The 16,516-nt window shown below is 41.3% G+C and overlaps 1 protein-coding gene across 1 annotated transcript in view; it reads left to right on the plus strand.

The window, feature by feature from the left end:
• Nucleotides 1-15,789, plus strand: part of KLF13 (KLF transcription factor 13) — a 54,996-nt gene extending 39,207 nt beyond the window's left edge. The window contains exon 2 of the mRNA XM_014580474.4: nucleotides 9,904-15,789. Within this exon, the coding sequence (XP_014435960.3) occupies nucleotides 9,904-10,196 (293 nt within the window). The 3' untranslated portion in view covers nucleotides 10,197-15,789. The remainder of the gene's footprint in view (nucleotides 1-9,903) is intronic.
• The last annotated feature ends 727 nt before the right edge of the window (nucleotides 15,790-16,516 follow it).

The raw sequence follows: 16,516 nt of genomic DNA on the forward strand, positions 1-16,516 counted from the left end.
TCATTCTTTTGAAAGCAGAACTAGCGTAAACTGCTACATGGCTCTATCACTATTTCTCAGAAGGGCTCAGGAACGGATATAGCAATACAAGTGGCTTTGCATCACACTAGACAATTTACTTCTCCTAGTGGACCACTGAAAAGAAATCATGACTCTTCAAGGCATATTGCAAGGAGGGAGGGCAGCCCCTCAGTCACTTTCTCATCATGTGCTAATGAAGCAGCAAATAATAGTCTGTGATTTCTAGATACCGGCTTTTATGAAGGCTGCTAAAGCAAGTTTGCAGACCTAATGCTATGCAATAAGCATTTTGTTAACCCTGTCCTGGTTAGTTGGTTTTTGGAATCCTTCATTGTTACAAACTATAAACCCCAGAGGGAAGTGAAGATGGTAATAATTTTTCAAAGTTTCTATAGTAATGTCACAATTTGATTAAAAAAAAAAACCCAGCAGATTGATAGGGTTGACCGGTGTCCGATATTTGCGGCCATTGTCTGGTTTAAAAAAACCCAGAAAATATTGGACATGTAAAAGGTCCGGTACTTTTTACGGAAGGCCACTTGGGACATTCCTCCCCTGCCATGTCTGGCAGGGGTGGGGAGAGCAGAGAGTGTAGGGATTTAAAGGCGCAGTAAGGGGTTTTTTTGCTTCACAACTTTGGCCAAGTTTGGTATTTTTTGTAAACATATCTTGCAACCCTATAGCTTGAACCAGCCATGCTGGTGTGCAATGGGAAAAGGAGGCTAAGCTCTTGTTGAAATCACAGATGAAGTTCTGCTTATGTTAGACATGTGACATCTAGAACTATAATTGCTAATTTAGTAAACCTCAAGCTTCCAGCTTTACTCAGGAAAAGCTGCCAAGAAATGTTAATAAAGAACTTTAATAAGTAAAGACTTGTTAGGAAAACAAATATAGAGCATGCAGCATGGTCTGTGAAAATAGAACTTTCCGCTGTCACTGTTTGAAATGACAACTATGTGGATGGTATTTAGGTGCAATGAATGGGTTTCCACTCTGGTCAACTCATGTATTAACATTTTAAAGCAGCACTGAACTGAACCAGATAAAGCATCATTACTTATTTTTGCACATGGGAGAAGCGGAATGCAGTGTTATGGATAGACTAGGAATGTAGCTCTAATTATAAGGTTTCCTCGCTTTTCATAGCTATTGTCATAGTAACTGAGTGTATGTTCATCATTCACTTTGGTGGTTGCTCCTATAATTTCTGCTCCCAATTGAATGAGTATACACACACTTTCAATACTCACCCTTGCATACAGAAAAATGAAGCTGAAGCTTTGCAACTTTGAAAATCTCTTTTAAAGAGATTTGCCAGTCTAAGTTAAAATGCAGAATGGTTGTAATGGCAACTAAAGCAAGGTTATTTAAAAGATCAAGAAACTAATTGAAGATTTTTGGTGGTGGTTGCAATTTTCACTCATTTCCAGTTCTAGTAGTTATCTATGCATAAGACAAGCTGAAGATCAGACTAACCCTGCCAACTTCTTACTAGGCCTGCTATTTATTTGGCGGGTATATCTCAGCTAGGTTGGTGTGAGTTTAGAATTTTCAACCCATACTTTTTGGGTTTTGAAATTATTGTGAAAACCAAAGGTATTGAAAATGCTGGGGACGGGGGGGGGGGGGGGGGGAGAGAAGGGGGGATAAATTGTGGAATTTAGGAATGCATGACTTTCCACTTACAGGATTATGGAAATTTGGGAATTGATTTTTTCTTGAAATTCTCTGCGAAGAAAGCACCATTATATAGCGTCAAAGTTATATTTCAAAACCTCTGTTGCCTGGAGGAGGTTATGGGTTTCATTTCTCAACCAGTTTGAAATGCTTTTAATGCTAACAGGCATGAAGTGGCAATGGAAATATTTCCAAATACATGCCAGTGATATATGAAGACTAGTTTAAAATGTATTCCATGAGTTTGTTCACTCAGAGACCTGAGTGCAAAACTAAGAAACTAGGATGAGTTGGCTTAATGTTATTTCCTAGAATAACATTTCCTCTTTTGGAGGAAGGACAGTTTGGCTGATTCTCTACTGATCCTCCGCCTCCTGTTCTCTGTACCCACTCAGCCAGTTGCAAAAAAACCCCAAACCAAACCAATACAAAAAAACCACAAACACTTTATGTATTAAGAATGTAGACATTCAAAGATGATGGAAGTTGGCATGTTCAAGTTTTTGGTTCTGTTTGATGACAACATACAATTCCCTTTTGTGAACTAAATGGCCAGATGATAGTTCACTTTGGAACTAAAATTTCTGGCTTTGTGGCTGTGACGGCATGTCAGGGTCCCGTCCCCCTCCCCGCCCCCAGGATCCTGCATCCCCGTAGCAGCAAGAACAGGCAGTGCCAGCCAGTAGAATAGAGAGGGTTTATTGCTTCTCCAGGATACAGCACAGCATAGATGTGATGTGGCTACAGGAATCAGGACCAGGATGCCTCAGACCCCTTGAGATAGGGTGCCTGGGCCCCTAGACTCCCAGCCCCTCCTTAGTCTATCTCCTTCATGGTTCCAGTCAAAGACTGACCCTCCCCCCAACACTCACTTCCTTTGTTCTGTCCCTTCCCTTAACCGGTAGGACCGGTTCGGTCACTGTCATGGGGGCCCTCAAGGCACCTCCGCTGAGCTGTGCTTACAGACAGAGGCCAGTAGGGGTCGCCCACAGCCCAAGAATAGCAACCAGCAATGTACTGACACTACATCACAGTGGCAATCGTGCCTCCAGCTCAGATGGCACTGAGAATCTATGATAACTAGAACCTCTTGGGAGAGCACATACTTGCCGTATGTGTTCTGAGCAGCAAATGTGACCAGCAGAAGCTGTCATTAACTAAGTCAAGATATTAAATTACTGCATAAGCATGTGATCTTCCATGTAATTAGGTTTAGATTTAACGCTCTAAGCCTTAGGGTTGACAGCTGTTCCATTTTGACTGGGACAGGTCTGATTGCCAAATCTTTGGCCGTGTGTCCTACAAAACTGGAAATGTCACAAATGTCAGCATCTGTCCTGGCAGCTAAGTCAGTTGAGGATTTTTTTTCTTTTTAAAGCATGCACAAATCCACTAGTCTCTTTACTAGCCTTTGTGCAGATTCCAGGCACCCGAAGAAGCAACTGGCCAGTTGAGCTAGTGAAATTTCAAGCAGGTTTCTAGAGCACACATGCACCATCCTTCCCTATTGTGCGTTCCATTGCCTCATCAGACATCCGGGAATCCATTGCATATAGCTAACAATCCACATGGAGGCAGGCTGCAAGCAGTTCAGTTGTGCTGCTACCATCTGCAGATGGCTCATGGCATGACTCAGCTTGTCCCTTATAACTCCTCAGCTAGTGGCAGGCAAGTCACAGGGAAACAGAACAAGAGTCTCCTTCTGAAGAGCAGGGATAAGGCAGAAAGTGAGGCTAGGAGATATTGGGGCAGAGGTATGCGTAGGGATGTAAAATTTTGATTAATTGGCTAATCTAATAGGCAATTCAATTTGCATCAACTATTATATTGGTCCATAAGGGCACCTCCGCCTTTGAAGTGTAGCAACAGCCTCAGGGCTGTTGCTACACTTCAAAAGCAAAAGCACTGCAGGGAGCATGGGGCCAGCAGGGGACTCGTAGTCCCCCACTGGCCCTGTGCTCCCTGTGGCGTTTCAAAGTAGCTGCGCTGCAGAGAGCCCGGGGTCAGCTGGGGAGTCCCAGCTGGCCCCGGGCTGCACTCAGCATTTCAAAGCCGCTGCACCACATGGAACCCAAATACCGCATGAAACCCAGAGTCTGGCCCTCGGCTCCATGTGGTGCTGCCACTTTGAAGCACCCCTCCCTTTTCCGCCCCCTTGCTGCCTCTTTCTGATAGAGGCAGCAAGCGGGAGGGAAGGGACTAGTCGATTAGCATGTCGACTAGCTGATAAACATTTGCTTATCGGATAGTCGATTAGTCATTCACATCCGAAGGTATGTGGCAGTGGACATCAGTAGAGCCCTGTGCAGATACAAAATTTGTATCCACATTCACATCTGTATCTGCAAAATGAGCTGTGGATATCTGCATTTACATCCTTGACATGTGTATACCCACAGATATAAAGCCAAGTGTACAAACAGTGGCTTTTAGCTGAACCTTCCATACAATACTCCTAAATCCTGAACCTGGGGCCAGCTGGGCCTGGCACAACTTAGAACAGTCTCCAAGTTGTTCTGAGTTACACTGACTGCAGTGATCTCCTAAACCTGTGGTGTCCAACCAGTTCTGAAGCAGTAACCACTACAGTGCTATAGCAAACTAGCCACACTCAACCGACCAAATAGCCACATGTGGCTAGTGGGTAGTGTGTTGGACACCATGGTCCTAAAGGCTATTCTAACAGCTTACAATCATTGGAACACAGCAACAATCTGTTCATATCCCCTGCGCTAAGAACCACAAAGAATAATGGCACACAAGGGAGATCCTCAGACGGACATAGACCAGGTTTAAAGTAATCTATGCACTGCAGAATGGCACAAATCAGACTTAATGGAGGCCAAATTCTGGGCCACTACATTATTACTCATCTCTCCCTATAATGTGTAGCATGTGTAGCTACAGATAACACAGATTTATCCAAAGAAATCATACATGGGTGGTTTCAGACACAATTTACAAGACCCCTGTTAAACCTGAGCCTGCGTTTTCTAAATCTTTTTTTTTTTTTTTCCAAAGAGGCAGAGGCAAGTTTCTCACACTGTTTCTATGGCAAAATACCACCTACTTACACAGGGAGTGTCTCAGAGTTCCAGAACAAAACAGTGCACAAAGGGGCACAGCATGGTTTTTCCCTTTAGCCTGGGTAGAGTGCTGGAAGAAGCCAGAATATTCCTGATTGTGTCATTTTGAATTAAGATCAGGTGACTTTCTCTCTCCAGTGTGCAGTTTTTCCATCTGTCCTGTACTTTAGTGCAGGCACAAGATGGACAATACGACGAGCTCTGTCAGAGGAAAAAGCGAGGTTGCGGTAATGATTTATTACGATCACGAGGATCTAATGTATTTAAATTGTTACTGCATAGTCCTTGTAAGATAGCCTTGCACCTATTTTGTCTCATACGAGTTTGGATGCAGTTATCTTTTGGGATTGGCTTCTTTGTGTGTGTGGCAAGATCTGCTACCAATGCCCATAATATTCTCCGTCATCAGGCATCTCAGGGAGCTGTGGGACAGTGTGAGGGATAGATACACATTCTGCACATGATATCAATCTCCATGTAATACTTCGACACTAATCTATAGGACCAAATTGGTCAATTTGTTGCTGTGGCAAAACTCTCATTAGCTTCAGTGTTGCGTGAACTATAGCTTCAGGATTTGTTCCACAGAGCGCAAGGAGAGCTACTGTGCCACTGAAAGCTCTTTGGAGAGAACACTGTGTCCATGGGGTAATGCTTGTGCAAGAAAACTGTACTGTGGCTGCATGTTCCCTGATACAATTAAGCAATCAAATCATATAATCTCTAGTTCTGTTGATTGCTTTACTGCCAGTAAAAGGCCACTTATATAACCTACCTGCACTGAAAACCACTTCCCTTTTGTGTGAGAGAGGAGACTGATGGCAGCCTGAGAATTTCCATATGTGGTTTTGGAGGAAGTACTGCAGCTAGGGCTCACCTTAATTAATACCCAAAGGCAGCTTTGCTTCTGCCCTCATGCTGATGTTTATAAAAAGTAATGAGTTTGGCTTCTTTACATTAGGCATTCAGGGCTTCTTCACGATAAAGTTTTTCTTTAAGGAGGAGTTACCTCAGAGTTGAAAAATATTTTAGAAAACTAACCACCGCTAAAAGCAACCCTGTCTGCCAGTCAGGATTGGGAACGATGATTCCACCAGGTCAAGAAACTTTGGGGCAACTACAGAAAGGAAATTAGTCAAACTTTGGCATGACTGGGGACGACTGAGGTGAGGGTGAGGAAGGTTAAAACTGCAAGGAAGGGAGAAAGAGGCCATGGAAATGGAGAATACAGGGCTTTGTGGAGGAAGATCCTCTCCTGTTCCCTTGGGAATATCCAAGCTTCACCATTTTTTTGGGGGGGGGGGGGCTCTAATGCTCACTATAATGCTGTCATGCCCAAATGCTAGCTTAGGCTGGCCATGTGGACAGTTATCACATTCTGGCTGAATGACTGACCCTCTGGGTGTGCACCATGAGGCAAGCAGAGGGTTATGTAGTTCCACCCCATCTCCTCTTTTGTTCTGAGATGCAGGGACCAGGCACTATTCCACTTCTGAACTCCAGGAACTGAGATCTCTTGTGCTCGGAGACTCTGTGCTGGCTAATGCAGCTGGCCAAGAAGAGGTAGGAAGTATCCTTTTGGAAAGTGAAGTAGCTGCTAGGTTAGCATTCCAGGGCTGCTCTAGAGGCAGAGGTCTGCTGCATGTGACTTAACACTGGACATAGAAATAGCAGCTGATTGTGTGCTAGTTGATCAATAGGTGAGATATGATTTTGTTTTTCCTTCATGGTCAGGCTAACAAAAAGAGAGATGCATTTCAAATTAACATTTCCCTTCACTATCTAAAAGCAGCCATTGAATGAAGAAAGTCTTCCCTGCCAACAGCATTTGCTGATGCTGGTTGCTATGAAAACACACACTCAGAAAACTAGCCTGGGCGATAAAAGATCTGAAGCTTCCTCGAGGCCCAGCAAGAGCTATAGTGAAAGAGAAAACACACCCTTCCTCTTACACACACATGAAAGGGAGAGCTAATGGAAATGTTCAAGCATGTCTATCATGAGAAACCATACAGTGTGCTCCGAGGGAAAGCAAAAAGCAAAATCAGACAGGAGACTACTTAGAGTTTTTCACAGGATTGTGCAAGAATTAAACAGAAAATGAATGTGTCCTTTGCTCCCCAATGTGGCAGTGGCTGGAAACACATGCTTCTGGTAGCAGAGAGGTGGAGAAAGGGAGAGAAGGAAGGAATAATACGGACCTTGCTCACTGAAATGTACTACTTCTGTTCCATCCAAGAAATGGAGTTTTTATGGCCTCTGCCTCTAGCACTTATCTACTAACATTGGTTAGCCTTCCATAGGGTCCTTTGAGTTGTGGAATTCAGAGAAAAATAAGGGGTTCCTGGGAAGATTCCTTCCCCACTCTCAAAATGGAAAATAAAATGATGCTCTGTCGTCACAATGTTGCGTATGGATTTGCTGAAATTGGGTCATACAAGGAGAGCGGACTACTCTTGTGATATACAGAGAGGAGGGTTAGAGAGAGGCTGTGTGTTTGGGGATTGAACATCTAAGCTTTGTTAGCCATCATAGCTAAATGAATGTGTTGGCTGGGTGCTCTCTTTCCCATAACCACTCAGGTTATGGGCAGAGTTTCACACACTTCTGTTCTCGCGTATCTTATTTTATAAGCATTTGACATTGTCTGCAGCAATGCTGCTGGCACTTTACGCGCAGTCTGGATCATAGGTAGCAAGGCTGCCTGAGGATGACATTGCTGTTGGGAAAAGGGTCAGTTTTCCCAGTGTCCCTTATTGGAGAGGGTTCCCAGACAAGCGTTGGGACCTGGCATCTGGGGATCACAGTGCCAGTCAGGTCTGGCCTGTCCAGAGAGGTGGGCCAGCCAAATGTGAGTGTTACTGTGATCCCCGGAATTCTGGGGGTGCCCATCATTTACCTACTTCTTTTGTAGACTGAGTAAACAATTCCAGAGATACTATCACAGGAACAAACGGGAACTTGATGTAATTGAGAAGGTGAATACGTTATATGCCTGCCAGCCAACATGGATCTGGTGGTCATGAAGCACAGAGTTTGTGCCTTGCTTATTATTTAAATGCTGACCGAAGGATTTGGTGTCTCCTCTTGCATGGAAGCAATCCCATGATTTCAGCTCATGTCTGCTCTTACCCAGTATCGGAACAAGTTTTCAGCTCCATCTGCAGAAGAATCCTCGTGCTTCCTCATGATCAAGAACAGGATCAACACAATCCTGTTCTTGGTAATCAGAGATGCCTCTTTAAATCCCATAAAGGGGCATTTGTCAATCCTCTAATCTGGCCTGTTATCAGCGCTCCTTTCCCTGGCAGTATCAAAAGATGCAGTTCATAAAGACCGCATGTCTTTCTAAGGGTATGTCTACACTGTGCGCTAGGGGTATAATTCTCAACTTGTGTGACACATACTCATACCAGGCATCCTGAGTACAAGCCTTCATGAACCTCATATATGAGACACTTGCTGCCCTGACCCAGTGCTATTTTGAGTGCACTAGCTTGAGCAAAGCTGGGACAAGTATGTTTAACGTATGCTGGGACTCACACCCCAGCTGCATCTGTAAAGGCAGCCTAAAGTGATCCTCTGAATCTACCAGGAGTTATGGGCTTGATGGAGAAAATTCTATGGCCTATCTTGTGCAGGAGTTGAGACTAGATAATTGTGATGGTCCCTTATGGGTCTAGGATTGTTGAACAGAAGATTCAACTTTTGGAATATCACTTCACTGGCTGCCTCTTCTCTTTCACATCAGACTACCTGTGATAAAACTCAGTGGTCTTTACACCCTAATGCCACCCTCCCCTTTATTTCTTGGTGACTATGAAAGTCAACTCCTGCATCTGATCAGTCTCCATTGCCCAATTTTTAAATTTTCCAACCAGCCTCTTTGTGCTCTCCCATTCTGCCCCTCATGCCTGGCCAAAGCTTAGCACCTCCCTCCAGAAACAAACTAAACAGCCTCCTTAAAACTCTCCTTGACAACGAGGCCTACACAACTGCTTCTCTGTTATCCCAGAGAGAAGCTACTTGAGACTCAAATATAGTAAAGTCTTGTAGGCCTCACAAGCAAAGAACCAAAAATAAAATAATAATAATAGAAAAGACAAACGTACCTTCTGGCAGGGATTCTGCACCAATGCGTATAGTGGAGGAGCTGAGAGCTATTAAACCAAACTAAACCTTTTATATGATGGAAACCACTTCAAGAAGAGATTAATAATATATACCTCTTACATTTTTAACAGATTTTATGAGCCCGTCAGTTACTTCAGAAGTAGGGGGTATATAAGTGTTTTAGATATAATCAATGGGACTTTCATGCATAGATACCAAAACACTTTACAGAGGAGGGTTCGTATCATTTCTTCCATTTTACAGATGGGGAAATTGAGGTCTACAGAGGCAGTGTAACTTGTTGAAGGCCATGCATCAGGCCAGAGGCAGAGCTGTGAGTGTATCCAGACCAGGCCCAGCCAAAGGGATTGCGGGGCCCAAGGCAGAGTACTGGGAGTAGGGTCCAGGCCCAGCCGGTAGATGGTAAATACTCAGCAGTGCAGGGCCCAGAAAGCGCGGGGCCCAAGGCATTTGCCTTGCTCGCCTTGCCATAGGCTGGGCCTGTCCCCGACCTCCTGATCCCAAGCCCTGTGCCCTATCTACTGGACAATACTTCTTTGCATAATGTATGTACGGTCGTGGTGGTATCAAGGCCACATACTTCTCCCTTGAGAGCCACCACAGAGATGTACTTTTTGAAATCTTCTCAGGTTTTACAGTGATCCCAGCGGATGTTGAAATATCACTTTGGGGATTCAGTTCTCTGCAGATGGTACAGGCAGTCCATGATTTCATAGGGTAGCCAAATTTTCAGGGTGCTGAGCTCCCATAGCTGTCCTCCCTCCTCTGAGAATATGGCAGGTTCTCTGCACCTCTGAAGGTCAGAGCATTCACTGGAGTCACTTGTTATATGGCGCTCCTACTAACGTGGAATACAACAGTGTCCTCTCTACAATGAATCAATCTTTTATCTGCCTCCTTCTGGGAGGACCCCCCTGCCCACATTTTTCCTCTTTCACACAGAAAGCACGAGAAACATTGTACCATGTCGTTCTTTTTGCAGGAGAGAGGCCTTTTGAATGCAGCTGGCAAGAATGCAACAAGAAGTTTGCCCGCTCTGATGAGCTGGCTCGGCACTACCGTACTCACACTGGAGAGAAGAAGTTTGGCTGCCCGCTCTGCGAGAAGCGGTTCATGCGCAGCGATCATCTGACGAAGCATGCCCGTCGCCATGCCAACTTCCACCCCAGTATGCTCAAGAGGCGGAGTGGCAGCAACTCCAGAACGGGGTCTGTCAGTGACTATAGCCGTTCGGACGCATCAAGCCCTACCATCAGCCCTGCCAGCTCCCCGTAAACCTACCTGCACTAGATGTCAGCACTTTGCCTCTGACACTTCTTGTGGAGTTGAATTTGTGTTGCACACGGTTTTAAAACTGTCGCTTGTTTTGTTATGTTTTTTTTAAATCAGTAAGTAGCTGCCTCTCAGTACAACTTCAAAACAAAAACTTCACCTCGTCAAACAGGTGGCTGGTCTAACCTCATGGACAGATGGATCTTAATATCTCACTTAGTGACTCCTGCTGCCTCAATATTTCAACATTTCATGTTTTACAGCTATACGCAGATACTCTTGTTTTTATACATATAGATATTATATAACCTAGAAAACCTTAAAACCCCATCCGTAATTCACCTCAGGTTTTCCAAGCAGTTCTGAGAGATCGGATTGCACAACACAAGCAAACCTACAGTTTTACAATTCACTTGTGTTGAACTTTATATTCCCCCTCTTCTTTCTCAGGGATGCTATTTATATTACACAATAAATACAATGAAGACATACCTTTACCACAATCTTACTTGGTAAATATATTTGCACTCGGAAGCATTTTGTTAAGATTTTTTTTCTCACACACTGGGGGAAAACACAAACAAACTAGTACTGGAAGTTAGTGCCGGGCCCTTTTCTTGCTTTATTTCAATGACATACTACCTTTTGAGGCTGCCCTCTTTTTCATCCAGCTGCCCTTTGCTACAGAAAGCAAACAATCCTTTTATTTGTCACTGCAGATGCTCCAAAAACCAGCTTCCTGTGGCAAAAATCTTCCTGTCCAAGTTGGATACATTTTTCTGTGAAAAGATTTCTTAACGAGATGCCTTAATCAAATAATCTAAACACAAGGAAACACATTTACACTGGGTAACAGCATTACTAGCAAGGGGGTATGGAATTTTGGAGGCATTTTGTCGTCTCTCTCCCTAAGTTATAAGCTCTCCCTTCACTGTCTATAGAATATGGGACCAACAAAATGTTAAAGCAAGCCACATTGACTTGAACAACTTTCTTTCCCCTTTTTATTCTTTTTAAAGAACTGAGAAAATATTGTAACTGAACCAGTGCCCAGCAAGGTACTTACCTACTGTACCTCTGAATATTAAGATAAAGAAATTGCTTAAGACAAGGTTTCTATTCATTGTTGCATCATAGCTAGTCATGGATAAAAGGAGACATGTTTTTTTTAAAGTGTTACAAAAATGGTGCTTTAGTTCAAAAATATTTCATGCTTTTCTTTCACCCATAGAGCAGCATTTTATAAAGCACTGTTCCCTACATGTATGAGACATTGCATATTAAAAAGGGGAGTTTGATTTTTTATTAATTTTTAATACTAGGCTACTTTATCAGGTATTTCTGTGCTTTACAAATGGTATATCATATAGCAAAGGACCAGAGTACTGTGATGTCACAGAAACCTCATTGTCAGAAAATATACTTTGTTTGGATTGGTTGGTTCAGATGGTGCATATTAAAAAAATCAGGTGCTTTTGGTTTTGGATTTTTTCACATTACTGTAAAGAATACATGCAGTCAAGTGTAGCACAGTAAAAAGACACTCAATATACCACATCTGCTGTTTGATATAAAGTGAATGCCTCCACATTCCAAAGGAGTCTTGATCCATATCTTACTTGCTGCTTTGCATTCATCCAATTTTACTAGTTGTTAAAAAAATTGTACTGTATATCAACTGTGAGAGGTTATTACATTATAGATTTGTAAGTAATTTCATAGGTACTTGCATACCATTTACATTGTTGATAATACCAAATGCTCTTTCAGTTGCATGATTGATAACTACTTAAACATAGGTTAAAGTGCAGATAGTTCAGTATTTTTCTGTATATTTGTTTCAAACTTCACCTTTATAAAAACTTTTTTTTATCGAATTGTAAAACCACACAAGGCTGGGCATTCTGTTGAAAATGATGGATGGAAAAAGCCTTTAGATAGAAGTCTGTTTATTTTTTAACTTTTTTAACTTTTAACACTGTCAGTTTAGGGAAAGCCATGTTCATTTACTTCCCTAGTTACAACTGTTGTCATCTGTACTGATAAAATACACAATGTTGATGTTTTGATTCAGTTCAGGTATCAGGAATTCACTTAATAGTTTTTGCAGCTCATGAAAGTGCTTTTGTGCTGTAGATAGTAAAGGGGCAATAAAGGAAACCATCTGATAATTGTATAGGGCAGTTATGCCTAGGACACACACTTTTAAAACAGTTCCTTGGGTATAAAAATTACTTCTCTCATCATGAATAAATCTAACTATAGGGATAGTGATACAGAAAATAAAACCGAAGGGGAAAGGGTGATTACAAAGTATTCTTCAAAAAACATGATGGCTTTTATGTTATAGGTTTAAATTGGGTGGGTATGCTTTATCATCTCCAAAGAGAACGTGATTTTCTTTTTAGTTTTGTTGCATATGCAGAATGCAATTCCACTGCACTATTTAGTACGTAGTGACACCGATTTAAAATAAATGCAAGCTGACAGGGTATAACTTTTCAGTATGAATTAATGTAATTCAGATAGAGATGTGGATTAGTTTATAAATCAAATGCTTAGACAGTCTCTGTCTGTCTATAGTAAAAGTTTGTTCCTATTGCTTTAGTAGCAATGGAAGAGGATAGTAAAAATGTTCAGAATAAATTTTTCAAACAAACTGTATCTTTTAACTCCATGTTCCCAAAAGGATTTAGATTCATTCTGTAAAGTTATATAGAAGCAAAAATATGGAATGCAAGCTGTTCTCAATGAAATTCCAACTCAACAAAGTCCTCTCATGAGAAAAAAGCCATGAGACCAATTTTTATTCTTAATTTTGGGGAAGTATAAAGAAAATAAAACCTGCATCAAAACTTTTGAATGTCTTCCACCTCAGAGATAACATTTTGTCATGAATATTCAGATGTCATATGTTAAGAAGTAGCTATGGTTTCAAAACCTACATAAATGCTTTTTACTAATGCCAGTTTAACAGCGACCCACACTAGTGCTTCTGTTATTGGATCAGCAAACCGATTCAGAGATATAGTGAAGAATCCCTTCCCCACAATCGAGTCCATTGCTTGTTTTATAACTGAATCTGAACAGCAGCACCTTTCTCTGGATTCTCTTGGCTAACGAGACGGTCTGAGTTTTTCTAGCGATTTTCCAGAAGCAGAAGTGGCATCAGTATCATAAGACTCCATTCTCATGCCTCAATTTTTGCAGATTCAAGTATTCTAGACTGTTCAGATAAAGCATTTGAAATGGTGATGCTTTTCCAAACTATCCAACATGCTGACTTAAAAACTGTCTCTCATTATTACACCCAATACTGCACATTCAAGCGAAAAATTCTGCCCACTCTTCCGAGTCAAATGCATATATCTTTTCTTCCAAGCACAGAGACCCAGGCACTCAGCTGATATGGCTGGTCCTGAACAATGAAATTGCCTTGAGATTTTAATGTTCTGATTTTACTCAAGAATAAATTCATTAATACAGGTTGAACCTCTAGTCTGGCACTCTCTGGTTCGGAAACAGCCATAGTCTGGAATGATTTTAGTTCGCTGGTTGTCCACTTAGCATGGGTGTAGCCAAATTTCCCATGAACTTTATTTACAGCCACAGTCCTGGCTCTCAGTGCTCTGTGGTGTTAATTAGCTCTAATTTACCCTTAATTGTCCTCTAACATCTCAGTAAGCAATGGAAGTGTTGGGAATGCTGCTAGACAATAATGACCTTCCGTGGTCCAGCAAATTGTCTGGTTCAGCACCAATTAGGTTCAGAGGGTGCCAGATTAGAGAGATTCTACCTCCAGCAGCAAGCAACAAAACCTTTAGGATTTATTTATGGTTGTCCACAGTCCAGGTCCTAGCTCCTTTTGCACTTGTTAAACTGAAGTGCCGGCATGTATACTGAAAACAATCATTTAGTTTTTCTTGGAAATTCTAAAGGTTGCCGTTCTCCTTTAAACACGCATTAAACTAAACTTAAGTCTGAGTTATATTTCACTGTAAATTACACACAGTTTGATATAAACTCTGCTTTAGATTTGATCAACATTAAGAAGTTAATTTTGTTGTCCATCTGGAACTTGCATGATTTGAGGACAATAATGTGCTTCCTTCATTTATTTCTACTCAGATACTTTTACATATACAAATTATTCTAGTCAACAGAAAATTGCAATAGGATCCATTGGACATAGTTTAACTTCCTTTTGTCCAAAACCCAAAGTGCTTTAATGGTCATAAAACTTCAGTGTCCTGTTCTGCTTCCTAGAAAGGAATCCAGTATGGGACACACTAAAGTAGCTGTGCTGTGTCTTATGAGGTGCCCCCATCCTTAAAGTCGGCAAACTAGTTCACTCCTAGTTTTTAGAGCATTTATTTGTTTACATTGTGTAATGGTAAAGGTATATATTTATAACAACAAAAGCCTATGTTTGATAGGAACATCTAATTTCTGTATGAAATGACATGTTTTCTATATGTACCCTACCTTCTTTACCATGTTATTACTTGCAATAAATTCTAGCCCTGCAACCTTTTGTACTGCTTTAAAACCTTGTATTGAGAAGGTCAGTGCTTTTTTATATGTTTTATACAGCCTGTATAAAATCAGGTGTTGGAAACGGCCATGTGAGTAGCTCACCAAGTCCTCATTTAATTTCATCCCTGGCTTTCTTTGTACAGTCAGAGTATCTGATGTGAGTTTTGTACTGTGCGAATTGTGTTATGTTTCTGGGAACATGGTTTATGAACAAAGAATAAGGAAAATAGACTCTTTGTATTTAAAGCTTGCCTTCTCATAGTAACTTGCTTTGCTAATTTCAACTAGTGATGCCCACAAACGGACTTCCTGGTGCTCTGTTACTCCTGTATTGCCTCATGTTTGTATATATAGATGCTCATGTGTAGAATGACAATGAGCAGTATAATGTCTTTCTATATTTTTTAAGCATTGGGGATGGCTATATAACCAACAGGTGGAAGAGTCCATGACTGAGTAGTGTTTACCTCCCAAAAACAAAAAATATAGAGTGCAAGAAACCATAGTCGAGGGAATGCCAACAGAGCAATGCTAGGCATCCATTTTGTTACAACTAGTGATGAGTCTGACCCCAAATCCTTCGGACTTCAGGGGAGTTTGAATCTCCACCTCAACCTTTGGGGCTTACTCCCATCTTTAGTTACAAGTACAATTAGTTGTGTATGTACATTGTGTGCGTGTGTGTATCGCGTGTGTAAGCTTCTATGCGCACACACATTTATAGACCTATTTTTCACTTTTGGTGAAATTTGATGTTATAAACATCATTTTTACCTGGACAGTTTTATCAACAGCATTTCAGTGCTTTCCTGGGTCACTTTTTACCTTTCTAAATCACTACATTGAAGTATTACAGTTGTACAGTTATAGGCTGATCTATTCTTGCTCTGCTGTAACTTTTTATGTATTTTGTACTGCATAGAATATATATTGTAACAATGTCCTAAGCAAAAATAAAATAAAAGAAATAAAATAAAAAACACAGTTGTAAAATACCATCTTAACTTGTATGCATGGTTAATGACATTTACATTTTAAATAAAATTTATAATTAAATTTGTTTTGTTATGTCTGTCATTTTATTTCCTGGAGCATTAGAGTAAAGGTATAAATACAGCTGCTAGGAATTTTTTCTCCCAACCTGAAATATTTTTTGTCCAGCTGAGAAGTAATTAAGGGAAAGTTTATGTATCTAAACAATGGCACCAACAAAAACACCTTAGTGGAAGCAGAGATTTGATATATAAGCTCGTTTTGCCTTTAACTGGAATTTTATGATTGCAGAGTCAAATCCTGAAGTCTTTACTGAAGATTTACATTCACAATAATCCCATTGGCTTTCTTTTTGTTCACTTTTGACCTGCGCCTGCCGTCACCAGGTGTGGATGCATGTGAGGGAGGAGCAGCAGAGCAAGAGCAGCTGGCTTCAGCGGTGTTACTGAGCATTTTTGGTCCATAAAGTATAAACGGCTGGCTAGCAATAGCCTCGATGAGAATAATTAAAATTCAAATTTTAAGGCCCGATCTATTCAAGAGCACTTCAATTCCCTGCTTACCACCATCCTTTCTATGACCTGCCCTCGGGTGGAAGAAAAGCTTTCCCAAGTCCAGCAGAGCTCTTGTAAATCAAATAACCAAGTACACATGGCCCATTGCCTTGAAAATCCTTCTACAATGCAGAAACCTTGAAATACATATTTTAAAAATATAGTTTCAGAAATGCACCATCACCGATTATAAACAGAAACGTGCATGCTAATTCTGAGAGGAAATGTAATGATTGTAAA

The sequence above is a fragment of the Pelodiscus sinensis genome, chromosome 14 (genome assembly GCF_052426305.1).
Source record: "Pelodiscus sinensis isolate ZL-2025 chromosome 14, ASM5242630v1, whole genome shotgun sequence".
Taxonomy (NCBI): Eukaryota; Metazoa; Chordata; order Testudines; family Trionychidae; genus Pelodiscus; species Pelodiscus sinensis.